At 34.7% G+C, this 26,453-nt stretch overlaps 1 protein-coding gene across 1 annotated transcript; it reads left to right on the plus strand.

The window, feature by feature from the left end:
• Window positions 1-1,060: 1,060 nt before the first annotated feature.
• On the plus strand, window positions 1,061-26,143 carry tmem163b (transmembrane protein 163b; the record flags this gene model as incomplete). Its single annotated transcript, XM_073844910.1, has 6 exons — window positions 1,061-1,114; window positions 1,221-1,312; window positions 5,692-5,788; window positions 16,104-16,215; window positions 22,412-22,553; window positions 25,211-26,143. Coding segments are annotated over 6 exons (558 nt in total), but the record flags the coding sequence as incomplete, so codon positions are not given.
• Window positions 26,144-26,453: the final 310 nt, after the last annotated feature.

Raw genomic sequence — 26,453 nt, forward strand, 5'->3', positions numbered from 1 at the left:
GTAAACACTTTACATGTAAAGTTTTTCTAAACTTTTATGTATTTATTTATTTGTTTTTTTTTAATATAATTTTTTTAGATTATTTATTTATTTAAAATAAAATATTTTAAAAACTTTATATTTAAAGTTTGCCTGTATTTGTTTGACTGTTTAAATAAACAATATTTTAACTATTAAACATGGCACATTTAACATTTGTCCAACTAATGAGCTTTTTTTTAAATATTCATTTAAATATTAATTTATTTAAAACAATATTTTGATATATTTAAAGTTTTTCCAATATATGAACTCAATTTGTATGCATTTATTTGTTATTTTTAAATATTTTTATTTTATTTTGTATGTTATTTATTTATTTTAAAAAAAGCTAAATGACTTTTAATTCTAAAACATATTTATTTATGTAAAATATTAATAAACACTTCATATTTAAAGTTTGTTTGTTTGGTTTAGACAATATTTAAAAACAAATATTTTTAAACATTTAAAGTGTGTCCAACTAATTAGCTATTTTATTTATTTATTTATTATTTATTTAAAACAATATTTGGAAAACGAAACACTTTACATTACATTTAACATTTTTTATAAAAAATATTTTTACGTGTTTGTGTTTTTAAATGTGTTTAATTAAATATGCAAATATGTTTTGAAGATTACTTACTAATTTGTCTTTGTTTTTTTATGGTTAAATGTATGTATTTATTTAAAACAAAAACAATTAAAGCATCTTAAGTATTAATTTCTTATGTATTTTTTAATTGTTATTTTAAATACATTTTTATGTGCTTTTAAATGTGTTTATTTAAATGTGTTTTAAAGATATTTATTCATTTATTTTAAATAAAATAAAAACAAAGCATTTTAAGCTGAAATCTCATGTATTTATTTGTTCTTTTTTTAAATACAATTTATTTTTTTATTTTTTCAGTTTGTCCAACTAATTAACTGTTTTGTTTTTTTACGGGAAAATACATGTATTTATTACATTTTTTTTATTAAAAAAATTTAAGCATTTTAAATAAATAACTTTCATTCAAACTAACGTTTCCTCATTTCTTTTGCAGCTGTTTCTATAATGCGACACAGTGCATCAGCATTTGGGTTTGCTGTAAGTAAGAAGTAAAAATACTTCATATAATAATTAACTGGTCATTACTTAATACTCTTTAATGCTGTAATGCTTTGCTTCATCGTTGTTTTTCATTCGTTTGCAGTTTGACGCCACTCTGGACGTCCTGTCCTCTATAATCGTGATTTGGCGATACAGTAACGCAGCGGCCGTCCATTCAGCACACAGAGAATACATGTAAGTACATGTGATCCTTCCTCCATTAAACGCAATGTGGTTTGTGCTCTGCGGGGATTCTGGGTAGTGCCAGTAGCCAATTAGATGTCGTTTCTGGGCAACAAGGAGAGCAGAAGGTCAGACTGATCTTTCAAGGTAATGATGTAGAGATTTTGACATGTTCCTCAGCTGAAGGACAACATCAGTGGGCGTTTTGTGGTCAAATTAAACACGCAACTAATTATCCAACCATTAAAATAATCGTTTTTTTCGATGCACTGTATCTTTAAGAGAAAATTAGCATTATTTACCTCAGCAGGTTAAAGCAGGTTAACGTTTCCTAAAGACCACCAGCTTTGATGGATAGAGGCCAGGCAGACAGGCTCTTCGCTCCCACAGGAAGTGGCCCCGCTCTGGGTTTCATGTCTAAAGAGGGTCCTTTGACAGTCTCTCTCTGTGTTCGCCATCCCTTATCGGCTGAAGGACAGAATAGAGATGGCAAAAGGGCGGGAGGGCTTTGTGAAAGGAAAGAAAGAAGAGGAAGCAGAGAAAGAGGACAGAGGACAAAGGCAGAAGTGTGTACGCACCAGCCGACTAGACAGTACAGTACAGACACACACATGTAATGGATCCGTGCGGGTCTCTGGGGGAATCTGCTGGGATGCGGATCGCTGTGGAGACAGATTACATCATAACCTAGGCTGCATTAGTGAGATGACATATCTGCTGGACTGCAGATTCATAAACAGTCAAACTGTATGAGAATAATGACTTGAGACAGCAGTTTTAAAAGAAAATTTGAGTGTAAAAACCAGTGCAATGCTATGCGGGATTTTGCTAAGTGGTTGTCAGTTTGTGCTGAGTTATAGAGTGGTTATATGGTTACTAAGATGTTCTGACTGGTTGCTAGGTTGTGCATGGTTTGTAGGGCATTGCTACAGTAGGTGGTTGCTAAGGTGTTGTCAGGTAGATGTTAGTGCGTTGCATTGTTTGTAGGGCATTGTTACAGTGCGTGGTTGCTAGGATGTTCTAACTGGTTGCTAGGGTGATGTTATTATTTTCTGAGTAGTTTCTAAGGCATTGCAACAGTAGGTCATTGCTGAGATATTCTGAGTGGTTGCTAGGGCATTGCTAGGTAGATGTTAGTGTGTTGTGCATGGTTTGTAGGAAATTGGTGTAGTAGGTGGTTGCTAGAGTGTTCTGATTAGTTGCTAGGGCTTTCTCAGGTAGAAGTTAGTGCGTTCTGCATGGTTAGTAGGACATTGGTACAGTTGGTGGTTGCTAGGGCATTGCTAGGTAGATGTTAGTGCATTGCGCATGGTTTGCAGGGCATTGCTACAGTAGGCAGTTGCTAGGGTGTTATAACTAGTTGTTAGGGCATTCTCAGGTAGATGTTAGTGTGTTCTGTATGGTTAGTAGGACATTGGTACAGTTGGTGGTTGCTAGGGTGATAGTATTATGTCCTGCATGGTTTCTAGGGCATTGCTACAGCATGTTGTTGCTAAGGTGTTCTGACTGGTTGTTAGGGCATTGCTAGGTAGATGTAAGTGCGTTCTGCATGGTTTGTAGGGCATTGGTACAGTGTGTGGTTGCTAGGGTGTTCTGAGTGGTTGCTAGGGAGATGTTATAATTTTCTGAGTAGTTTCTAGGGCATTGCTACAGTAGGTGGTTGCTAGGGTGTTCTGACTAGTTACTAGGGTGTTCTCAGGTAGAAGTTAGTGCATTCTGCATGGTTAGTAGGACATTGGTACAGTAAGTGGTTGCTAGGGTGATGGTATTATGTCCTGTATGGTTTCCAGGGCATTGCTACAGTAGGTTGTTGCTAAGGTGTTCTGACTGATTGCTAGGGCATTACTAGGTAGATGTTAGTGTGTTCTGCATGGTTCATAGGGCATTGGTGCAGTATGTGGTTGCTAGGATGTTCTAAATGGGTACTAGGATGATGTTATTATTTCCAGAGTAGTTTCTAGGGCATTGCTACAGTAGGTCTGTGCTAAGGTGTTCTGAATGGTTGCTAGGGTGTTGCTGGGTAGATGTTAGTGTGTTGTGAATGGTTTGTAGAGCATTGCTGCAGTAGATGTTTGCTTGGGTGTCCTGAATTGCTGCTAAGGTGATTCTATTATGTTCCAAGTGGTTTCTAGGGCATTGCTACAGTAGATTGTTGCTAAGGTGTTCTGACTGGTTGCTTTCATTAGGTAGATGGTAGTGCATTGTGTGTGGTTTGTAGGGCATCGTTACAATACATGTTCTGACTGGTTGCTAAGGTGATGTCATTATTTTCTGAATAGTTTCTAAGGCATTGCAACAGTAGGTCATTGCTAAGATGTTCTGAGTGGTTGCTAGGGCATTGATAGGTAGATTTTAGTGTGTTGTGCATGGTTTGTCGGGCATTGGTACAGTGTGTGGTTGCTAGGGTGTTCTGAGTGTTTGCTAGGGTGATGTTATTATCTTCCGAGTAGTTTCTAGAGCATTGCTACAGTAGGTCGTTGCTAAGGTGTTCTGACAGATTGCTAGAGTGTTTTCAGGTAGATGTTAGTGTGTTTTGCATGGTTTGTAGGGCATTGTTACAGTAGGTGATTGCTAGGGCGTTCTAAGTGGTTGCTAGGGTGATGCTATTATGTTCCGAGTTGTTTCTAGGGCATTGCCACAGTAAGTTGTTGCTAAGGGGTCCTAAGTGGTTGCTAGGGCGTTCTTAGGTAGATGTTAGTGGGTTCCGCATGGTTAGCAGGGCATTGGTACAGTTTGTGGTTGCTAGGGTAATGTTATTATGTTCCGAGTGGTTTCTAGGGCATTGCTACAGTAGGTCGTTGCTAAGGTGTTCTAAGTCATTGCTAGGTAGATGTCAGTCCATTGTGCATGGTTGTTTAGGGCATTACTACAGTAGGTGGTTGTTAGGGTGTTCTGAGTGTTCGCTAGGGTATTTCTTTTATGTTCTGAGTGGTTTCTAGGAACTTGCTACAGTAGGTTATTGCTAGGGTCTTCTGAGTGGTTCCTAGGGTGATGCTATAATGTTTTGAGTGGTTTCTAGGGTATTGCTACAGTAGGTGGTTGGTAGGGTGATGCTATTATGTTTTGAGTGGTTTCTAGGGCATTGCTACAGTAGGCTGTTGCTAAAAGGCTAAGGAGCTGTTAGTGTGTCCTGTTAGCAATGAGCTGTTCCATGTGGTTTCTATGGCATTGCTAAGCATTTGCTAGGTTGCCCTGAATGATTCTTAGGGAGTTTACATGTGGTTACTAAAGTGTTCTAAGTGGTTGCTAAAGTGTTGCTAGGAAGTTTCTGTGCAGTTACCAGGATGTGGTTGCTAGGTCAATGCTAAGGCAATTGCTATGGGGTTACTAAAGTACTCAGACTAGTTGCTAGAGTGTTGCTAGGTGGTTAGTGTGTTCTGAATAGTTACTAGAACAATGTTGAGGTGTTCTAGGGGGTTGCTAGGGAGTTGCTATACAACAACTAGGGTGTATTTGCTTGGATAAACTAGGGGGTTTAAGGCAATTGCTATGGGGTTACTAAAGTACTCTTGAACAGTTGCTAGGTGTTTGGGTGGTTACTAAAGGGTTCTAAATTGTTGGTAGAGCGTTCCTAGGTGGTTGTTAGTGTGTTTTAAGTGGTTGCTAGGAAGTTTCCTGCAGTTACTAGGATGTGGTTGCTAGGGCAATGCTAAGATGATTGATATGGGGTTACTAAAGTACTCTGAGTAGTTGCTAGATGTTTGGGTGGTTACAAAATAGTTCTAAGTGGTTGGTAGAACAATGTTTAGGTGTTCTAAGGGGTTGCTAGGGAGTTCCTTTGACTTAGGCAATCAAGCAACTACCATTTTTTTTACCAGCATTCTTTAAAAAATATAAAATTTAGTCGACTACCAAATTCAAACATCTACACAAACATCTCTCCAGCATCAGTGGGGTTCCTCCTTGGCCTGATTTTATGAGATAAACTAGATTAAATTAATCTGCATGTCTTAATTTCATCTTAATTTGATCTCTCGAGATCTAGCTGGGTGTGTTTGTTTGGTTTGATTAATTAATCACTAACCAAAACACAGAATTAACGAACTGAGCTCGCAAAGCCCATTACGATCCGCGTGTGAAAAACAGAGCAGAGTGGCCCTAAAACTTCACCAGATTTTACCCAGCTACCCCTGCGGCAGAGTAAATAGTGGAACAGATGCTCTCGCCTATTAACCAGGCTTAATTAGACAACTACAGCCCTTGTCGCCTTCATTTAGAAACACAGGGCTTGACAGGCCTAATAAGAACGGGGTACTAAAGCGAGCAGAAGCTTCAGAAGTCATGTTTTATTAACTGACTCAGACACAGGAGGGGAATTAGACCGTGAACTCAATAAAGCAGTTGGATTGATGTTGTGGTTTTCTCAACGTACCGGTGTGTGTGTTTTTCAGAGCTTGTGTCATCCTCGGGGTCGTGTTCATCTTGTCAGCCATCACTATCCTGGTGAAAGCGATCCATGATCTCGCCACAAAGCTGGAACCAGAAGTGGTAAGAAAACAACTGATTTGGTTGGGTGATTCATTTGTTCATTCACTGACTCATTGATCTGTTCAGTGCATCGGCTGAATAATTATTTCAGTGGTTGATTCATTTGTTTGTTCATTCACTCATTGAACAAACAAATCAATTAATTGGTTGAACAAGCAAATAAATCACTGCTCGGATTGGTTGAATGATTGTTCCTGTGTCGATTCATTCATTAATTTAATCACTCACTGATTTAGTCAACTGATTGGTTGATTGTTTGTTTAAGTGGCTGATTCATTCATTTGTTTTTTCATTCACTCACTGATTGATTGATTAATTGTTCCAGTGTTTGATTCATTTGTATGTTTATCACTAACTGATTCATTTATTGGATTGGTTAGTTCTTTCAGTGGCTTATTCTTTTGTTCATTCAGCTAGTCAGTAATTTATTAATTAATTTGTTTGTTCATTCACTCACTCACTCACTCATGATTTATTTAATTTAGTGATTGAATGAATAGTGAATTGGTTCATTAGTTGTTCCTGTGGTTGATTCATTCGTTCGTCTGTCACTAAATGATTCATTCATTGGATTGGTCGATTGGTTCTTTCAGTGGCTGATTCTTTTGTTTGCTCAGCCGTTCAGTGATTGATTGATTTATTTGTTCATTCACTCACTCATTAATTTATTCATTGTAGTGATTGATTCATTTGTTTGTTAGTTTAATCACTAACTGATTAATTCACTGAATTGTGGTTGAATTAATAAATTGCTGAAGGATTTAACCAACAAATTAATCAACCACAGGAACAACAAATGAACCAATTCAGTGAATGAATCAGTTAGTCATTAAACAAACAAACAAATGAATTAATTAACCACTACAATGAATAAATCAGTGAATCAGTTCATTCACTCACTCACTGATTTATTCATTGTAGTGGTTGATTCATTCATTACTTTATTCATTTAAAAACGAATAGATCAGTTCAATTGTTTGGTTGATTGATTGTTTGTTTGTTTAATCACCAAGTGATTAATTCATTGGATTAGTTGTTCCAGTGGTTAATTAATTTGTTCGTTCATTCACTCACTGATTTATTCATTGTAGTGGTTGATTGTTTACGGTTACTCACTCACTGATTCATTCACACAATTGGTTGACTGGTTGATTGATTTACTTCTTCATTCATTCACACATTAATTCATTAATTCATTGGATTAGCTGACTGATTCACTGATTGATTGTCGCAACTGTTATTCTGTTTTCCAAGCGGATTCGATTCTGTCATTTTCTAAATATACTTCTGTGTTTATTTGCTCTACGCATTCATACTCTCATACCTTATTTCCCGGCTTGCTTTTTACTGACTGTAAACTCCATTCAAAAGAGTCTCTCAGGTGAAGGCCACCATACGCAATCACAACACTTCATCTTTTCATGTCGTCGGTTGTGTGAGTTTTCCCTCTGCTGGAACTAACGGCGCCTGCTAAACAGCAGAAGTGTAAAGCTGAATGAACACGACGGAGACGAGGTGTGAAGTCACGGACCAGATTAGAATAGTCTGATATCACTGTTGCCAGGCAACATGAAGAGGGGAAATAGTTTCCCTAAACCAGTTACCCCTCCACTATCACTCACTCTCTCTCTCAATCTAGCTCTCCGTCCGTCTTCCTGTGATGAAATGAGACACCGAGAGCCTTGGTCTGGTACTGCCTCTGTGGTGTAAAGACTCCACTGCTACTGTACATTCCTGAAAAGGAAAGGAAAAAACCTTCTTTTTAATCAAGAACCAAACAAAGCAAGCAGATTATGAACTCTGTGCACAAGTATTACTACTAGTTTTACAAATGTGACCCTGGACCATAAAACTAGTCGTAAGGCTCAATTTCTTTAAAATTGAGATTTATACAAAGCTCAATAATAAGCTTTCCATTGATGCATGGTTTGTTAGGACAATATTTGGCTGAGATCTGGAATCTGAGGGTTAAAAAAAATCTGAATATTGAGAAAATTGCCTTTTGACTGGTTTTGTGATCCAGGGTCACAAATGAGTTCTAGAGACATCAGTACATAGACGCTCTAAAAGAACTAGTGCTATTATTATGAAAAAATTTAACTAAAAAAGATGTCTTTGATGACAATAAGAACTTTTTGCATAATAAGAACTGAAAAAGATGCTATGATGGTGTAATGAGAACTAAAAAAGGTTCTACGATGACATGAGAGATGAAAAAGATTCTATGATGACATAATGAAAACTCAAAAAAGGTAACATAACATAAGAATTAAGTTTCTACAATGATATAACAGCTAAAAGGTATCTCTAATGACATAACAAGAGCTGAAAAAAGGTTTATGATGACCTGAAATGTATAACGTTTCTACGATGACATAACAAAATCTAAAAATCATTTTATAATAACCTTAAAACTAAAAAACTCTCTACCATGACATACAGTCAAGCCCGAAATTATTCATACCCCTGGCAAATTCTGACTTACTTACTTTTATTCAACCAGCAAGTTTTTTTTTGACCGGAAATGACATAAGCTTCTCCCAAAAGAAAATAAGATGATGTACAAGAGGCATCATTGTGGAAAAAAAATATTTCTCAGCTTTTATTTACATTTGAACAAAAAAGTGGCATGTCCAAAATTATTCATACCCTTTGCAAACTGTCACAGTCTATGGGAAAATCCAAAGTTCTATACCATTCCAAATAGTCCAAGCTATTCTAAAGCATCCTAATTACCCTGATTCATTGGGAACAGCTGTTTTAATCAACTCAACAGCTGAAAAACAGAAGCTCTCTGCTGTTGGTTTGTGGACAGTCATGGCTAAGCTCACTGAGGACCTGCGGCTGTGCATTGTGGCTGATCACAAGTCAGGAAAGGGCTGTAAGACCATATCTAAATGTTTTGAAGTTCCAGTGACTACAGTGTAAAGTATTATAAAAAAATACTGCACTGTGAAAAATCTCAGAGGACGTGGTCGGAAGCCAAAAGTGACACCTGTGCTAGCCAGGAGGATAGTGAGAGAGGTAAAAAAAAGAATCCAAGGATCACCACCAAAGCCATCTTGATGAATCTGAACTCTGCTGATGGCAACATCTCAAAGCAGACAGTCCACAGACACTGCACACCGCTGGGTTCCACAGACGCAGACCAAGGAGGACACCACTTCTCCAGATAAGGCACACAAAAGCCCGCTTGGCCTTTGCAAATGCTCATCTGGACAAAGAAGAAGACTTCTGGTCTTCTGTTTTATGGTCAGATGAAACAAAAAATTAATTGTTTGGCCACAATGATGTAGCCTTCATTTGGTGTAAAAAAGGAGAAGCCTTCAACCCTAAGAACACCATCCCCACTGTCAAACATGGTGGTGGAACCTAATGTTTTGGGGGTGTTTTTCAGCCGGTGGACCAGGGAACCTAATCACAGTAAACGGCACCATGAAAAAGAAGCAATACATCAAAATTCTCAACAACAACATCAGGCAGTCTGCAGACAAACTTGGCCTTGGGCACCAGTGGACATTTCAGCACAACAATGACCCAAAACACACAGCAAAAGTGGTGAAGAAATGGTTAGCAGACAAAAACATTAATGTTTTGCAGTGGCCCAGCCAGAGTCCTGACTTAAAGCCAATTGAGAATCTGTGGAGGGAGCTAAAGATCAGGGTGATGGCATGAAGACCCTCCAACCTGAAAGAGTTGGAGGTCATCGCTAAAGATGAATGGGCAAAAATACCAGTGGAGACATGCAAAAAGCTGGTCAGCAATTATAGGAAGTGTTTCTACAATGACATAACGAAAACTACAAAATGTTCTACGATGACCTAAAAACTAAAGAAGTTTCTACAATGACATTAGAGCCCTGCACGGGCCTTAAACCTAAGCCCTAGCCCGGCCCTGGCCCGAGACGCACAGGCTGTAGCCCGGCCCTTGTCCGACAGCTTATCAAAATTTTGGGCCCGAGTCTGACCTGAAGCCCGTCCTTTTTTCAGCTTATACTGTTACAGCCATTAAAATAGACCAGATTTGTATTTAATAGAAAGTTTATATTTTTTCGTTTCGTTTTTTTATCAGAATAATTTAGAGAAATGTTTGAAGTTGTTTTGTTTGTTTTTTTAAATGTAAGTTTTAGTTTTTTAAGTGACATTGATATCCAAGCGGTCCACAGTGAGTTTACTCAATTTAACCTATATATCAAATCAACACTTGACTAGTCTACAATACACTCCACAGATATAAAACAAACATCAATATATCACAATGTTAGATTTAAAGTTTATTATCACCATCTCAGAACAAAGGCATTTCAAACAAAAATAGAGAGCAGGGTAGGCAGCTCTGCTGCGCAAAACCGGAACATGCAAAGTCGCAGTGGTAAAGTAAACGAATAATGGACAAATATATAAAGAATAGATAATAATATAGAAAATTTACTTTACTACGTGGCTGGAATTCTCTATGCGGCGCAGAGTATGTGAGCGGAGCGGAGCGGCAACAATTTCCCCTCCGCGCTCCTTGCATTTAATAATCACTCCGCTTCAGCTCCGCTCCGGGTTCACAATTTCCTGCTCCCGCTCCACTCCTCGCTCACTGATATCAGAAACACCGCTCCGCGTCAAAAAAACAAAACAAAAAAAAATGTTCTACGATGAACAAAGAACTAAAACTTTCTACAATGACATAACGAAAACTAAAAAACAGTCTACGATGACCTAGAAACTAAAAAAGTTTCTATAATGACATTACGAAAACAAAAAAAGTTCTACGATGACCTAAAAACTAAAAAAGTTTCTAAAATGACATAATGAAAACTAAAAAACGTTCTACGATGAACAAAGAACTAAAACTTTCTACAATGACATAACGAAAACTAAAAAACAGTCTACGACGACCTAAAGACTAAAAAAATTTCTATAATGACATTACGACAACTAAAAAAATGTTCTACGATGACCAAACAACTAAAACTTTCTACAATGACATAACGAAAACTAAAAAAACGTTCTACGATGGCCAACGAAAGAAAACAAAAATTCTACGATGACATAAAAACTAAAAAATGATCTACGATGACCTAAAAACTAAAAAAGTTTCTACAATGACATACTGAAAACAAAAAAACGTACTACGATGACCAAAGAACGAAAAAAATGTTCTACGATGACAAAAACTAAAAGAACATTGTATGATAATGTAAAAACTAAAAACGAATTCTATGACATAACGAAAACTAAATAACGTTTTCTACGATGACTAACAAAAGCTAAAATTAAAATGAAAAAACAATGACATGATTTTACAATGACATAACGAAAACTAAAAAAAACATTCTATGATGACCTAAGAACTAAAAAAGTTTCTACAATGGCATATGAAATACATTTCTACAATGATATAATAATTAAAAGTTTTTATAAAGACATAACAAGAACTAAAAAAGGTCCCATTATGACAAAATGGAAAATAAAAAGGTTCTCACTCAGAAACTCGTGCGAGCTTCGGAGGTTCTACTACGACAAACTAAAATAGTTCTATCATGTCATATTTCTCAAAAGGCGTTAGACTGTAAACCTTCCGGAACCTTTATTTGTAAGAGCGTAGCAAACAAAATCAGCGTGTAACAGAGAAGACGATAACCAGATAAGAGACACAGAAGAAAAGGAGGAGACAGAGAGAGAGAGAGAGAGTCTCTGCTGATGTTTTAATCAGGACTCTGGCTTCTCTCTGGAGGATTCCTGTTCCTGTCTCAGCGTGTAAAGCTGGGTTTTGGCGCATACAAGCGCCGCCTAAAAATAGATCCAATATTTCTCCCTCCCTTCATCTGCTGCTGATGTCAGAAACACTTCCCCCCTTCTTTTCTCTCTCTTATTTTTTTTCTCACGTACTCGCTCTCTCTCTCTCATGCTCTTTCGTTCTCTAATGAAATGTTAATAGGCTGTTCTGAACAAGGTATTTGAAATGGACTGCCCCCCTTTGCAATCCCATGTGTCCGTTTCTGAGAAAGATCGACTGGTTTTCAGGTGCCATAAAATCAATACGACAATCATCCTCTGAATACCTGTAATAGCCCCATCTGCGCCGTTTGCACTTCCTGTCGTAAACCTGCAAGATTAAAACAAAACCAGTCAAGTAAGTGACTAAATGACACAAACATACAGCCCTAAATAATGATGTTTCCGCAATTTCATGGTCCTGTGGTCGAAACTACAATTATACAAGACATACAACCGTAAAAAATTATGATAGCGCAACGGCTACCAAGTCCCTGTCTGATTCCTTGCCAAGAGGAGATGGATGATCAGAGATGTTTCCGAGAGAGACATTGTGGGATGTTTGTGGGCAGGCAGACAGCGTTCGTGATGAATGTGAGGGCATGAGGTTGTTTTTAACACTTCAGGGAGGGTTAGAGTTGTTCGACACTGTCCGCGAAACACAAACCTCATTGTTTTCTGCTTTCTTCACCTGCCTGACATCAATATTGATGAGCTTTTCTCGCCAGAAGATCCATCATAGCGTTTAATGTGGAGGGAACAGATGATGCATTGACTGACCGTTTGTGTGTGTGTTTGTGTTGGACGTTATGTTTGATGGTGGGAACCTTGCAGCGTTGCATTTTTTTCACATCTGCAAGGCCAGCGTGCAATTTTAATGATTCTGTTTGGGCTGAGAAGGCAACTCGCAACTCTATTCATCTTTTTTTGCATCTTGTCATTGTCTCTTTCACCTCTGCGCTTCTTTTTAACACGTCCATAGGTACTTCTCGTATTAGATTTGCAGTATGCATACTATAATTATTTACATGTGTGCATTACCTAAATTTGGGCTTGTTTGGAAACTAGCATATTATTTACTGCATACTGAACAGTATATAGTGTACACTGAAAAACTTTGTATTATGCAGCAACATTTAAAACAATAGTATACTACATTATCATCAAAAGACCTCATTACTTTGCATGTTTACTTCAGCAAGTGTGCAGTATACAATAGTAGACATTTCAAACAGTAGTATACTACATTGTCAAAAAAACTATTACTGCACATGTTTACCTCAGCAAGTGTGAAGTATGCATTTTGTGTCACGTGATAATGTAGTATGCTACTGTTCTAAATAATTACTGTTGCATACTGTTTTTAAATAAGAAACAGTATACAAGCATTTCTGAACATAGACCAGAGCATTTAAAATATCAGCTAAGCACATACTGCACAGTATATAATCAAAAAGTATGCATCATGCAGCAAGACATTTTAAACAGTGGTATGCTACATTATTGTCAAAACCCCCCATTACTGCGCATGTTTAGTTCTGCAAGTGTGCAGCATGCAATTTTTTGTATGCATGGGATACCTGTAAACATGCTAATAGCAGCTTTTTAAGCAGGTAATATTCCATTCCACTAACATACCGTGTACTGCATACTAGACAGTATACTGTATTCATGCAGCAGTAAACACTTTAAACAGTAGTATGCTACATTGTCAATAAACCTCACCACCTTGTGTGTTTACTTCAAGTGTGAAGTCTATTCCGCCAACATACTATGCACTGCATACTAGATCATATATACTGTATATAAGCCAGGAGAAACACTTTAAACAGTAGTACGCTACATTGTCAATAAACCTCACCACCTTGTATGCTTACTTTAAGTGTGAAATATGCATATTTTTGCATTTATACTTGGAAATATACACTTAATGAGATAATGTGACAATTTAGTATGCTAGTTAGAAATTATTACTGTTGCATACTGCGTACTGTTTCACACTTGAAAAACAAAGAATTTAGTAATACGCTGGTATTCCATTCTGCTAATATACTATGCACTGCATACTAGATCATATATACTGTATTTCACCAGTGAGAAACTCTTCAAGTCAAGTGTAGACATACAGTGCACATGTGTGGACATACAGTGGAACGAAATGTTGTGTCTCGCAGGACCACGGTGCTACATAAATAAACAAATATAACATACAACACTAGACATAAGATCAATTGTTTAGTCCTATACATAGCTAACTTACTGAAACGGTAATCTGACTATACATATACTATAAGTAGCTGACTATACAAATAACTTGAGACAGACTGTACAAGTACTTTACATGATGCTATACAATATTGTGCAAGATATTGTGCAAAAGAGGTATTGAAATTAAAGAAACAAGTAGTGCAATATGGCTTGTGGTGCATTCACAAGTAAACATTTGGGTTTGTCTTGTTGAGTCTTTGTTTGACTTCAAACAGTAGTATGCTACATTGTCAATAAACCTCACTACCTTGCATGCTTACTTCAACAAGTGTGAAGTAGGCAAATTTTTGCATTTGTACTTGGAAATATACACTTAAGATCATGTGACAATTTAGTATGCTACAGTTAGAAATGTTTAGTCACATACTGCGTACAGTTTCACACTTGAAAAACAAAGAAAGAATTTAGTATTATACTGGTATTCCATTCCGCTAACATACTATGCACTGCATACTAGATCATATATACTGTTTTAAGCAGTATGAAACACTTTAAACATTGTCAATCCCTTGCATGTTTACTTCAGCAAGTAGAGAGTGCAGTTTTCTGTATGCGTAAAATAATGTGAGAACAATTTGTTATGCTAAATTTGGAAATGTTTACTGTCGCATATGTACTTTTTCAAACGAATAAATAGTACGTTAGTATTCCATTCCATGCATACCACGTACTGCATACTTTACAGTATATACTGCATTTATGCAGCAGTAAACTTTAAACAGTAGTATGCTACATTGTCAATAAACCTCACCATCTTGTATGCTTACTTGAACAAGTGTGAAGTAGGCAAATTTTTGTATTAATACTTGAAAATATACACTTAATGAGATCATGTGACAATTTAGTATGCATACTGCGTATAGTTTCACACTTGAAAAAATAAATAATTTAGTATTATGCTGCTATTCCATTCCGCTAACTTAGTATGCACTGCATACTAGATCATATATACTGTTTTAAGCAGTATGAAACACTTTAAACATTGTCAATCCCTTGCATGTTTACTTCAGCAAGTAGAGAGTGCAGTTTTCTGTATGCGTAAAATAATGTGAGAACAATTTGTTATGCTAAATTTGGAAATGTTTACTGTCGCATATGTACTTTTTCAAACGAATAAATAGTACGTTAGTATTCCATTCCATGCATACCACGTACTGCATACTTTACAGTATATACTGCATTTATGCAGCAGTAAACTTTAAACAGTAGTATGCTACATTGTCAATAAACCTCACCATCTTGTATGCTTACTTGAACAAGTGTGAAGTAGGCAAATTTTTGTATTAATACTTGAAAATATACACTTAATGAGATCATGTGACAATTTAGTATGCATACTGCGTACAGTTTCACACTTGAAAAATAAATAATTTAGTATTATGCTGCTATTCCATTCCGCTAACTTAGTATGAACTGCATACTAGATCACATATACTGTATTTCAGCAGTGAGAAACGCTTCAAAATGTAGTATGCTACATTGTCAATAAACCTCACTACCTTGTATGCTTACTTCAACAAGTGTGAAATATGCAGATTTTTGCACTTTTTTCACACTTGAAAAACAAAGAATTTGGTAATATGCTGGTATTCCATTCTGCTAACATACTATGTACTGCATACTAGATCATATATACTGTATTTAAGCAATACAAATCAAAACAGTTGTATGCTACATTGTCAATCCCTTGCATGTTTACTTCAGCATGTAGAGAGTGCAATTTTCTGTATGCATAAAATAATGTTGAGAACAATTTGTTATGCTAAAGTTGGAAATGTTTACTGTCGCATACTGTGTACTGTTTCAAATGATTAAATAGTACGCTAGTATTCCATTCCACTAAAATACTACGTACTGCATACCGCACAGTATATACTGCATTTATGCAGCAGAAAACACTTGAAACAGTTGTACGCTACATTATTATCAGCAAGTGCAGAGTACATACTATGTACTGCAGAAATAGTAAGAATAGTATGATAGTGTGTTATTTAGAATATAACATTTATAACAGTCATTTGATCAAAATTGATGTTTTACACAAAACTGAAAACAAAATTACTATATTAAACATACACAGTAATGAAGTTGTGTGACAACAGTGTTGCATACTACTATTTGAAATGCTTTGGAGAGTTTGTTATTCTATTCTAAACATTCTCTCGATTTCCTGTACAGTATGTTACATCAGTATGAGTTGCTGTTGAATTGTCATTATGAACATGAGTCATTATGAACATCTCATCATGCTAATAACATCTCTCTTTCTGTTTCTCCAGGATGACTTCCTGTACAGCGTCTCAGTTATCAGTGGGGTGGTGTGCGCCATTCTGTCCGTCTTTAAGTTCATGCTGGGGAAAGTCCTCACCAGCAGGGCCCTCATCACCGACGGTACGTTTCCCCGGAAACCCACCGGGTTACCGTGGTGATGGCCAGCCTGATTTATTATTCACAGTGCCATGGCAACGTGTCTGGTCTTATTTCACCTTTGCGCCTCCCTTTCTAACTTGCGACCAGCTGGAAGGAGCAGGATTTCACACGTGAACTATATTTGGCTTGATCGAATCAATTCCATCAAATCCCTAAAATAACAAAACTTTAACATTACAGATGCTAAGTTTGTTGCAAAAATAAATGCACCCACTGTCTTTCCGAACCGTTTCAAGCTGTAAAAAGGACAACAAATTGTTTTTATGACTTCAAATGACTTAAAATATAACTCAAAATTATTAGAGGCTACTTTTAAGGAGGCCTTATGGCGTCTTCATTTGTTAATTTAAAAGAAACTTCAAAATACTGAAAAAGAAAATGCAACAGATGAGCAGATGGAGGGCACAGAGACAGACATATATAGACAAATACGCACAGATGGACGCACGCACACACACACACACATGGTTATAATTAAATCGTGTGGCTTATTGAGAAGAGGTGTGCTAATACTTTTCCAACTGACCAAACTTGCGATTTTTGTAATCTTAATCAAACTGGAAATTAATAAATAAATTGGTGTAAGTAAAATACTTGTGAAATTTACAAGCAATTTCTGAGTTAAATTTGTTTCATATAATTACAAAGGAACGGCAAGTAGAATTGAATATGAAATTTATGAAAAAGTTTAGCCAAAAATAACAATTTTGATGATTTGATGTTAAGTGAAAACATGTTTTTATGTTTAGCTAAGAAGTTGAGCTAAATATATATATATTTCCTATGTTTAATTAGTAAGTTTAGTTAAAAAAAAGAAAGTTAAACTAATTAAAAAGTTCAAAGTTTTTTTCCTGGTCTCATATTTAATTAGTTCATTAAACTAAAAAAGTTAAAAGGTTAGCTAAGTAGTTTTCTGAGTGAAACTAAACAAAACAAACACAAAAACTAAACGGCAAGCAGAATTAAATATGAAATTTGTTTATTAAATCATGTTTAATTAGTACGTTTAGCTAAAATGTTAAAAAATTTAGCTCAAAGAACATTTTTGATGATCAGTAAGTTAAATATGTAAATACATTTTTGATGTCTTATATTTAGTAAGTTTAGCTAAAAAGTTAAACTACTTTTTTTAATTAGTAATGTTGTTGCCTTTTTCAGTTAAGTTTAGTTTAATCATTAAGTTTAAGTTAGATTTGATTATATTTCCTGTTCAGTAAGTTTAATTAAGAAAATTAAAGTTTATGTAGTAAGTTTAGCTAAAAAGCTTATAAGGTTTATCTAGAATTTTTTTTGTTTAATTAAAAAAAAAGAAAGTGTATTGAATTAAAAAGTTAAGAATATTTGCTTTTATCCAAGTCTCATTAGTGCTTAGATAAAAAAACTTGGATATTAGTTTAATTAGTAAATTTCTAATAATTTTTTTTTAAATGTGAGCTAATAAAGAGCATTTTATGTTTAATTAGTAAGTTTAGCTTACTAATTAGAATTTATTTTATTTCTTAGATTAATTAGTAAGGATAATTAAAAAAGAAAGTGTAACTAAATTAAAAGTTTAAAAAGTTAAGCTAAATTTATATTTTATCCAAGTCTTGTGTTTAATTAATACATTTAGTTAAAGTTAAAATGTTCAGCTAAAAGCGTTTTTGTTTAATTAGTATGTTTTAGGTTTGATTAAAAATACACATATTTTGATATCTCATGTTAAATAAGTTTAGCTACATAGTTAAAGTTGAGCAAATGAACATGCTTAATTAGTAAGTTTAGCTAAAAAGATAGTTTAAATGTCTTGTTTAATTACACTTTAAAAAGTTTTCACCAGATTCAACTTAAAAACCTAAGTTCAAGCTGCCTTAACATTTTAAGTTAAATCAGCTTACATCTACAAGTCATTTTAACTTGTTACAATAAAAATGAGTTGATTTAACTTGTGAGTTTAAATTACTTAAGTTGATTTAACTTAAATTAAATTTAACTTAAGTTTTTAAGTTGAAATTGGTGAAAACTTTTTACAGTGTAGTAAGTATAGTTACAAAAAAGAATGTTTAACTAATTCAAAAGTCTCATGTTTAATTAGTACATTTAGCTAAAAAAGTTAAAGTTTAGCTAAGCAATTGATTAATTTCTAAGTGAAAATTACAAAGGAACAGCAAGTAGAACTAAACATGAGATTTCAATGTAGAAAACAAAAATGTACTTGTTAAATGTACCGTACTCATTATTGACACAGTTAAATGTACACACTTAAACCTTAAATAAAGCAAACACTGCAAAGTATTTTGCATGTTTAACTGGAATTTAGGAGTATCTGTCACATACATTGCTAATGTCAACCAGCACTTATCTGTGTACACCCAGTGCTCCATTAGCACAAACACACACCCATCGTGAATGAACCAATCACACGCGAGCTAAACCATGTGTGAAACTCACCAGCTGTCCAAACATCTACTGCTACTGATCATCTCAAAACACAAAGATTTACAATCAGTAAAGATAAAGAAACATTTATGTCACGTTTAATTAGAGTTTAGTGTAAAAAGTTAAAAAGATGAGCTAATTAGGGACATTTTTTGATGTTTCATTTTCAATTAGTAAGTTTAGCTGAATTTTTTTTTGAAAATTGTCAGCTACTGTATTTTTTGACGATGTATATGTAGTAAGTTTTGCTAATAAAGAGTTTGTTTTAGTCAGTTTAGTTAAAAAAAGTTACAAATTTCACCTAAAAAATACATTTTTTTCAAGTTTCATGTTTAATTTGTAAGTTTAGCTAAAAATTAATTTTTTTTGTGTCTCGTTTAACTAGTATGTTTAGCTAAAATTTTTCAAGAATAAAACTTCTTTGGTTTCTCGTGTTTCGCTTAAAGTATAAGTGTAGCTAAAAGAGTTTGATGTCCTGTGCTTATTTAGTAAGTTCAGCTAAAAATGATGTTTGATGCCTTGTTGAATGAGTAATTTTAGTTAAAAAAGATACAAATTTTCTGATGTCTAGTTTAGTGAGTTTAGCTAAAAATGTTAAAATGTTTAGCTAAAAAACACATTTATGATGCCTTCTTTATTTAGTAACTTCAGTCTAACTAAAACATATATTTTTGATGTCTCATGTTTAGTAAGCTTACCTAAAAAGGTTCAAATGATTAGCTAAAAAGTACATTTTTGATGCCTTCTTTATTTAGTAAGGTTATTCTAACACTGTCAATTGCTGAGGTGGTTTGGAAGCCCAGGTTTCTTTGACAGTGGCTTTCAGCTCATCTGCATTTTTTGGTCTCTCATTTCCTTTTGACAACACCCCATAGATTCTCTATGAGGTTCAGGTCTGGTGAGTTTGCTGGCCAGTCAAGCACACCAACACCATGGTCATTTAACCAATTTTTGGTGCTTTTGGCAGTGCGGGCAGGTGCCATATCCTGCTGGAAAATGAAATCAGCATCTTTAAAAAGCTGGTCAGCAGAAGGAAGCATTAAGTGCTCTAAAATTTCTTCGTAAGCGGGTGCAGCGACTTGGTTTTCAAAAAACACAGTGGACCAACATCAGCAGATGACATTGCACCTCAAATCATCACAGACTGTGGAAACTTAACACTGGACTTCAAGCTATGAGCTTCTCCACCCTTCCTCCAGACTCCAGGACCTTGGTTTCCAAATGAAATACAAAACTTGCTCTCATCTGAAAAGAGGACTTTGGACCACTGGGCAACAGTCCCTTTCTTCTTCTCCTCCTGTAGTTCAGGAGTGGCTTAACAAGAGGAATACGACAACTGTAGCCAAATTCCTTGACATGTCTGTGTGTGATGGCTCTTGATGCCTTGACCCCAGCCTCAGTCCATTCCTTGTGAAGTTCACCCAAATTCTTGAATCGATTTTGTTGACAAGCCTCTCAAAGCTGTGGTTCTCTCAGTTGGTTGTGCGTCTTTTTCCTTCCACTCAACTGTTAACATGCTTGGATGCAGCACTCTGTGAACAGCCAGCTTCTTTGGCAATGAATGTTTGTGGCTTACCTTCCTTGTGAAGGGTGTCAATGATCATCTTCTGGACAACTGTCAGATCAGCAGTTTTCCCCATGATTGTGTGGCCTAGTGAACCAAACCGAGAGACCATTTTGAAGGCTCAGGAAACCTTTGCAGGTGTTTTGAGTTGATTAGTTGATAGGTATATTCTAATTCGTTGAGATAGTGAATTGGTGGGTTTTTGTTAAATGTAAGCCAAATCATCACAATTAAAAGAACCGAAGACTTAAACTACTTCAGTCTGTGTGCATTGAATTTATTTAATACACAAGTTTCAAAATTTTGAGTTGAATTACTGAAACAAATGAACTTATCCACGACATTCTAATTTAAGGAGATGCACCTGTATTTTTTGATGTCTCGCTTAGTTAAAAAAAAAGAACATTTATGATGCCTTCTTTATTTAGTAAGTATATTTTTAATGTCTCACGTTTAGTAAGTTTAGCTAAAAATGTTAAAAAGTTGAGCTAAAAAGAAACTTTTTGAAGTCTGATGTTTAATCTGTAAGTTCAACTAAAAATATATATTTAGGGGCCAGGCACCTATTATATCCGTTAGAATTCATTCTTTCTCTGAATCCTTGGATCATGCCGAGTCGAATGAAGTCCAAAATTGAAAAATCATAAGGTTTAATTTTTTTTCTATTTTTAATTGTTTGTAAAACTTACTTTTTCGAACTCGTCCTAGACGGTTTGTCACATTTTCACCAAAATTGGCTCAGATCATGCTGACAAAAGGTTATGGAATTCAAGTTGATTCGTCGAACAATGCACAAACAAATTCTATGTAAAAGTAAGCAAAAATGGATGCGAGGCTATATCTCCGCCACCTAGTGGTCAGGAGATATTAAAAAATGGCTATTTTTGCTCATAACTTCTCAATGGTTTTGCCAAAATTCACAAAACTGGGCTCCTTAAATTTGGTGCATCATGTCGGTGCATCCCATTTCGGCCATTTTGAATTTTGTAGTAAAATGCTATATTTTATGAACGCATTGATGTATCATTACACAACTCAGTATGGGTCATCAGCACAATGCCCTGAAGGACCCTGGGAAGTTTCGAGCCAGCGCCACCTAGTGGTAAAATCAAATTTTCACATGCTTATAACTTTGGGTGTGGTTGACTTATTTTCACGGGAGTCACCTTTTTTGACTCCTGAATCCTTGCCGAGTCCAGCAATAACAAACATGCCAGGTTTGTGCATGTTGCATTATAGTTCTTAAAAACATTTGCCAATATCTCAGAAACCGTTAATCCCATCGACACAAAACCAGTGTAGGAAATTCGGAAACCTAGTGTGCCGGCTACATGCTGCTGCCCAATTGCCAAAATTTTGATAGTAAGTGGCAAAAAAAATGCGAACATCAGTCATTTTTTCTCTTCTCATATAAAAAAAATTCTAACTCCAAAACAAAATTAGATATTTTCATTAACACATATGTATGGGCACACTCCAAGGACACACAAAAGTTTGGTGGGATTGTGCCTCTTGGTGGCGCTATAATTGAACAAAACATGAAATTGCCATTGACTTCAAAAGAGTATTATAATAGAAACACTATATTTTACAAATGCATTGGTGTACCATTACAAAACTTTGTATATACCATCGAGACCATGACCATGACCAACCTTGTGGTCAAAAGTGATAACCGATTATATTGTATTACTAGTGGTTGTTTTTCACCCATTTTGACTAAAATCACCTTAAAATGGCTTCAATTACTCATTCCTGCACTTGTTCTGATGCTTCCCTAGCCTAGTGCTTGGCCCCGTAATTGCTGCTTGCAGCTATATTTTTAAGTCTTATGTTTATTTAGCAAGTTTAATTTAAAAAGTTTAAGTAATTTAACTTTCTTCAGGTTTCATGTTTAATTAGTTAGTTTAGCTAAAAAGTTTTTTTTAAATGTAGCGAAAAATAAACAAAAAAATAAAGAAAAAAAAGTAATGTTTTTGAAAAATAAAGTTCAGCTCCAAAAATGTAAAAAGTTTACCTGAAAAAAAAAGTTTGTTGCCATAATTTTAATTATCCCCATGTCGTTCCAAACCTGTATGACTTATTTCTGTGGAACACAAAAGTAGAAAGTTAGCAGAATGTTCACGCTGCTCTTTCCCTTGTTTTTTTTACATTTACGCAATTACTCATTTGCAGGTTTCAACTCTCTAGTCGGCGCCGTCATGGGATTCTCCATCCTCATCAGCGCTGAGGTGTTCAAACACGAACCTGAGGTTTGGTACCTGGATGGGACAATCGGGGTTCTGATCGGACTGATCATTCTCGCCTACGGAGTGAAGTAAGAGTCCAAATTCGAATCTGAAAAAAATAAATGCGCAATAAGTAAACAAAGTAATTACTTTAATGTTTCTAAAATAACTAAAAATATATAAACCAAGACTTAAAACTTAAGAAAAAAACTGCATAGATAATAAAAATTAAGTACAAAATGTCTAAAACTTACCTAAAAGTCAAATGAAAACAAAGCTGTTAAATAATTGTCGTATACTCTAGAGGAATTTCAAGTGTGACTGTTTGTCTTTGGTGCAACTGTAAATATCCTGTAGGCTTTAGCTAAAGCCTCTGAAAAGGACACGCTAATTAAGTAGTGTATTGTTGTTTAAATAGAACAAGACGTTCCCTGATATAATTTCAAGCAATTACTATAATATCACTCGCCTAGAGATTGTAATTAGTGTTTGACTCATTGTAATAGACACGGGACATGCACATACTGTAATACAAATATTAGGGAACTGTATGCAAAGCTCATCGTCATCTGGAAGATTTCCCACTGATAAATCAAACGCCGAATGACTTGTTGACAGAACTGAAGCTGAAATGTAAATCTATAAGCTGTAAACGTGCACCGGCTGTGTCTCTTCCCCGAAAGCACACAGTGTTTGCAGTAAGCAGAGGTCGTTTAGTTTGAAGTGACAGCTCTCGTCCTTCAGAGGTTAGGAAGTCCAGAGCTGCACATGCTGAGTTCAGCCTTGTCATTGTGTCATACTTTGCCAAGAAATGCAGTCGTCTATTTATAGTTATTCTAACTTGTAAAGTAAAAACATTGAAGCCTAATAAATAGTGCTGTTCAAACGATTAATTGCAATTAATCGCATCCAGAATAAAAGTTTTGTTTATATACGTGTGCTTTGTATATTTATTGTGTATATATAAAGACACACACAAACAGTATATATTTTGAAAATCTTTACATGTATATATATATATATATATTTACATTCATATAATTAATAGTTATAAATATTTTATAAATTATATTTATGAATAATTTATAAATATAGAAATATATTTAGTATATAAACGTTTTTCTAAAATATAAACATGCATGTGTATTTATACACATAATAAATATACACAGTACACACACATACATTATGTACTTAAAGCTTTTATTTTGGATGCCCAGCACTACTCATAAACTTAATTTAATGCATATTTATCCATCATACACTAACTAACTACATTTCTGTAATAATATATAAGATTTAAGATGTAAGAATACATAAGCTTTCTGTAATAACAGTAACAATGTGTTTTAAATTATTATAATAAACATTTTAATTATTGAACGTTGCTTTCATATTTTAAACATGTTTTTGAACTGAACAAATTGCATTGTTTTTACAGTTATTAGATTTATGCTCTAAGCAAGTTGAAGTTAATGCATTTTAAAATAAGATTATAAAATCATAATAGATGCAAACAGCTATGCCATGATTTTTATTCGTTTACGTTAAACTGTGTTATTTAAATGGATGGAAATTTTGGATGCAATTCAAATAAATCTGTTTTAACAAATTTCAACAGAATTCAAACATTTCAAACCATATTTCAACGTACATTGCCACATATGCATTAATTACTCGTTTTTAAGGTTTAATGGAGCTTTCAATAACATTTCAGAATAGAAAAGCTAAACAGGGTAGAAAATTAAGTATAGATCACTCTGATAGAACACAAATTGACATTATGTCAAAATAATTTTACTTTTATGTAAGATTATTACATTGACAGTATTATTTTAGTATCAATTATATTCTTTTAGTGTTTGTATTTTTATGTATTAACCACTTTTAATGTAATATTAGCTACAATTTCATACTGAATTTTTATCATTTGTACTAGTTGCTGTTTATTAAAAATAGGTCTATATAGTTTTTAGAATATTTATATCTCAGCTTTAGTTTCTGTTATTTTAGTACATTAAAGGGGTCCTATTATGCTTTTTCACTTGTCTTTCGATAATTCAAGCACTTTTCAAGTACCACTTCAGGAACATTGCTATTTTCAAGGTTTTTCCAAGCCTTTAAATTTCAAAACGTCAACTTCAAGCACTTCACACACCTTGTATGAAACTGTTTTTTGTTTGTTTTTTAGTTAGTGTTTATTTTATTTCAAATAACAAACACATTGTTTTTATTAGGTTAAGTTCTATTTAAAACTTAATCCAGTGAATTGAAAAAGTGTTTAAATTATGTTTTTATAGACAATGAAACATCTCTCAAGTATTAATTTTTTATTTGATAGACAAACTAACCATCCAGTTGTCTACATGAAATTAAGTATATTTTTTTAAATTTGCACATACAGTATTCACTAATTACTAGGCCACGGCTCTGACTTTTAAAGTTAGTTTTAAAGCGTTACTTTATCTATTACAAAGCTATGAGAATACTTTTTGTGTGCAAAGAAAACAAATTTATTTTCAATTTCTTCTCTTCCGTGTCTTTAACAGGTGTTCACAAGAGTACCACGATGCAACTGTGTGCAAAATCATTATTTTTATTTTTTGGATTACATCAAAAATAGTATAATTTGTGTTCCAAAGTAGTCTTAAGAGTTAGGAATGATATGAGCCCTATAAGCCATTTTTGTCCTCCAATATGAAAAAGAGCAGATTTATACTTTACTTTCTTTCTCTTTCTCCTTTAGGTTGTTAAAGGACATGGTGCCCCGTGTCAGGCAGACAAGACATTACGAACGCTTTGAATAGCGATTCCGATTCTGGACGACTCGACACACACAGAAACACTTCTGTGGTAATTCTCCTAAGAGGAAAACACAGCACACACACAAACACACACTTTACCTGCCTCAGGGCAAACGCAGCCACAAACTCCCCCTGTAAATATGGATCTGCAAGGGAAAACGGAAAATTAAATGTATAAAATGCATATTATCGTATCGTTTGAGCTGGCAGTGAGCTGTAGGGCAGAAATAAGATTTTAGAATGTATACCATCCGATTTATAAAACCCAGATTCATCGCATTGAATTCTATGTGTCTAAAAAGGATTATGGGTATCTGTATAAAGAGTGAAAGATGTTTTTAGATATGATTTGTGCAGGTTATTACGTTCAGGTTAGGAGGGAAGAAGTTTATCAGGTAAACTTAACACAGATTGTCTTTTTTTCATTGTCCAGTTTGTTTAAATTATTGTTTTTATTTATTTTAGTAGTTCTTTAGTTTGTCGCATCTGTGAAAACCTGTCACATTTTCACGTGAACAATGAATAGACTAAAAGTTCTCATTTTCGAATTTTCAATAAAATTTCACAGTGGAAAAGCCAAATACATGATACAAAATCAAGTATAGATCACTCTGAAAGTGTACAAATTGACATTATGCCAAAATGTTAAATTAATAAATCAAAGCGGTGCTGAAAACGTTTTCATAGATAATAAAATGACTAAGCTGTTTTCTTCACTGGGTAAACTTTCATTTCTTTTTTCCTTCTTAAATGTGCCATTGAATCGTCTACCTGAACTTTAAAGTATAATATTATTCAACAAACAGGGCATTTTCATATCTAATACTATTGTAACATACTCAAAACAATACATGATGAAACTTTCAGTACTTAAAGAGTACTAGTCTTAAGTCTACAAACCTTCAAGTTTCATTTGCTAAACCTAAATAATGTAATTATGTAATTTCATCTCTCGCACTCCATTGAATCAGTGAAGTTCATTTGTTTATAGCTTGTTTATGATCCAGCCTTGCGTAGAGCTTTTGGTGAACTTGTGTATTTATTAAACGGCACACGAACGTTACTGGCGCAGTAACAAAGCCTTAAAACTTGACCCTTCATGATGTGAAGTTATATGTTCTGAAGTATTAGACTGTTGTAATATTTGCCACGAAATTTGGCTGTTCAAATACGTATTTAGAAAAA

The sequence above is a fragment of the Garra rufa genome, chromosome 7 (assembly GCF_049309525.1).
Source record: "Garra rufa chromosome 7, GarRuf1.0, whole genome shotgun sequence".
NCBI classification, from domain to species: Eukaryota; Metazoa; Chordata; class Actinopteri; order Cypriniformes; family Cyprinidae; genus Garra; species Garra rufa.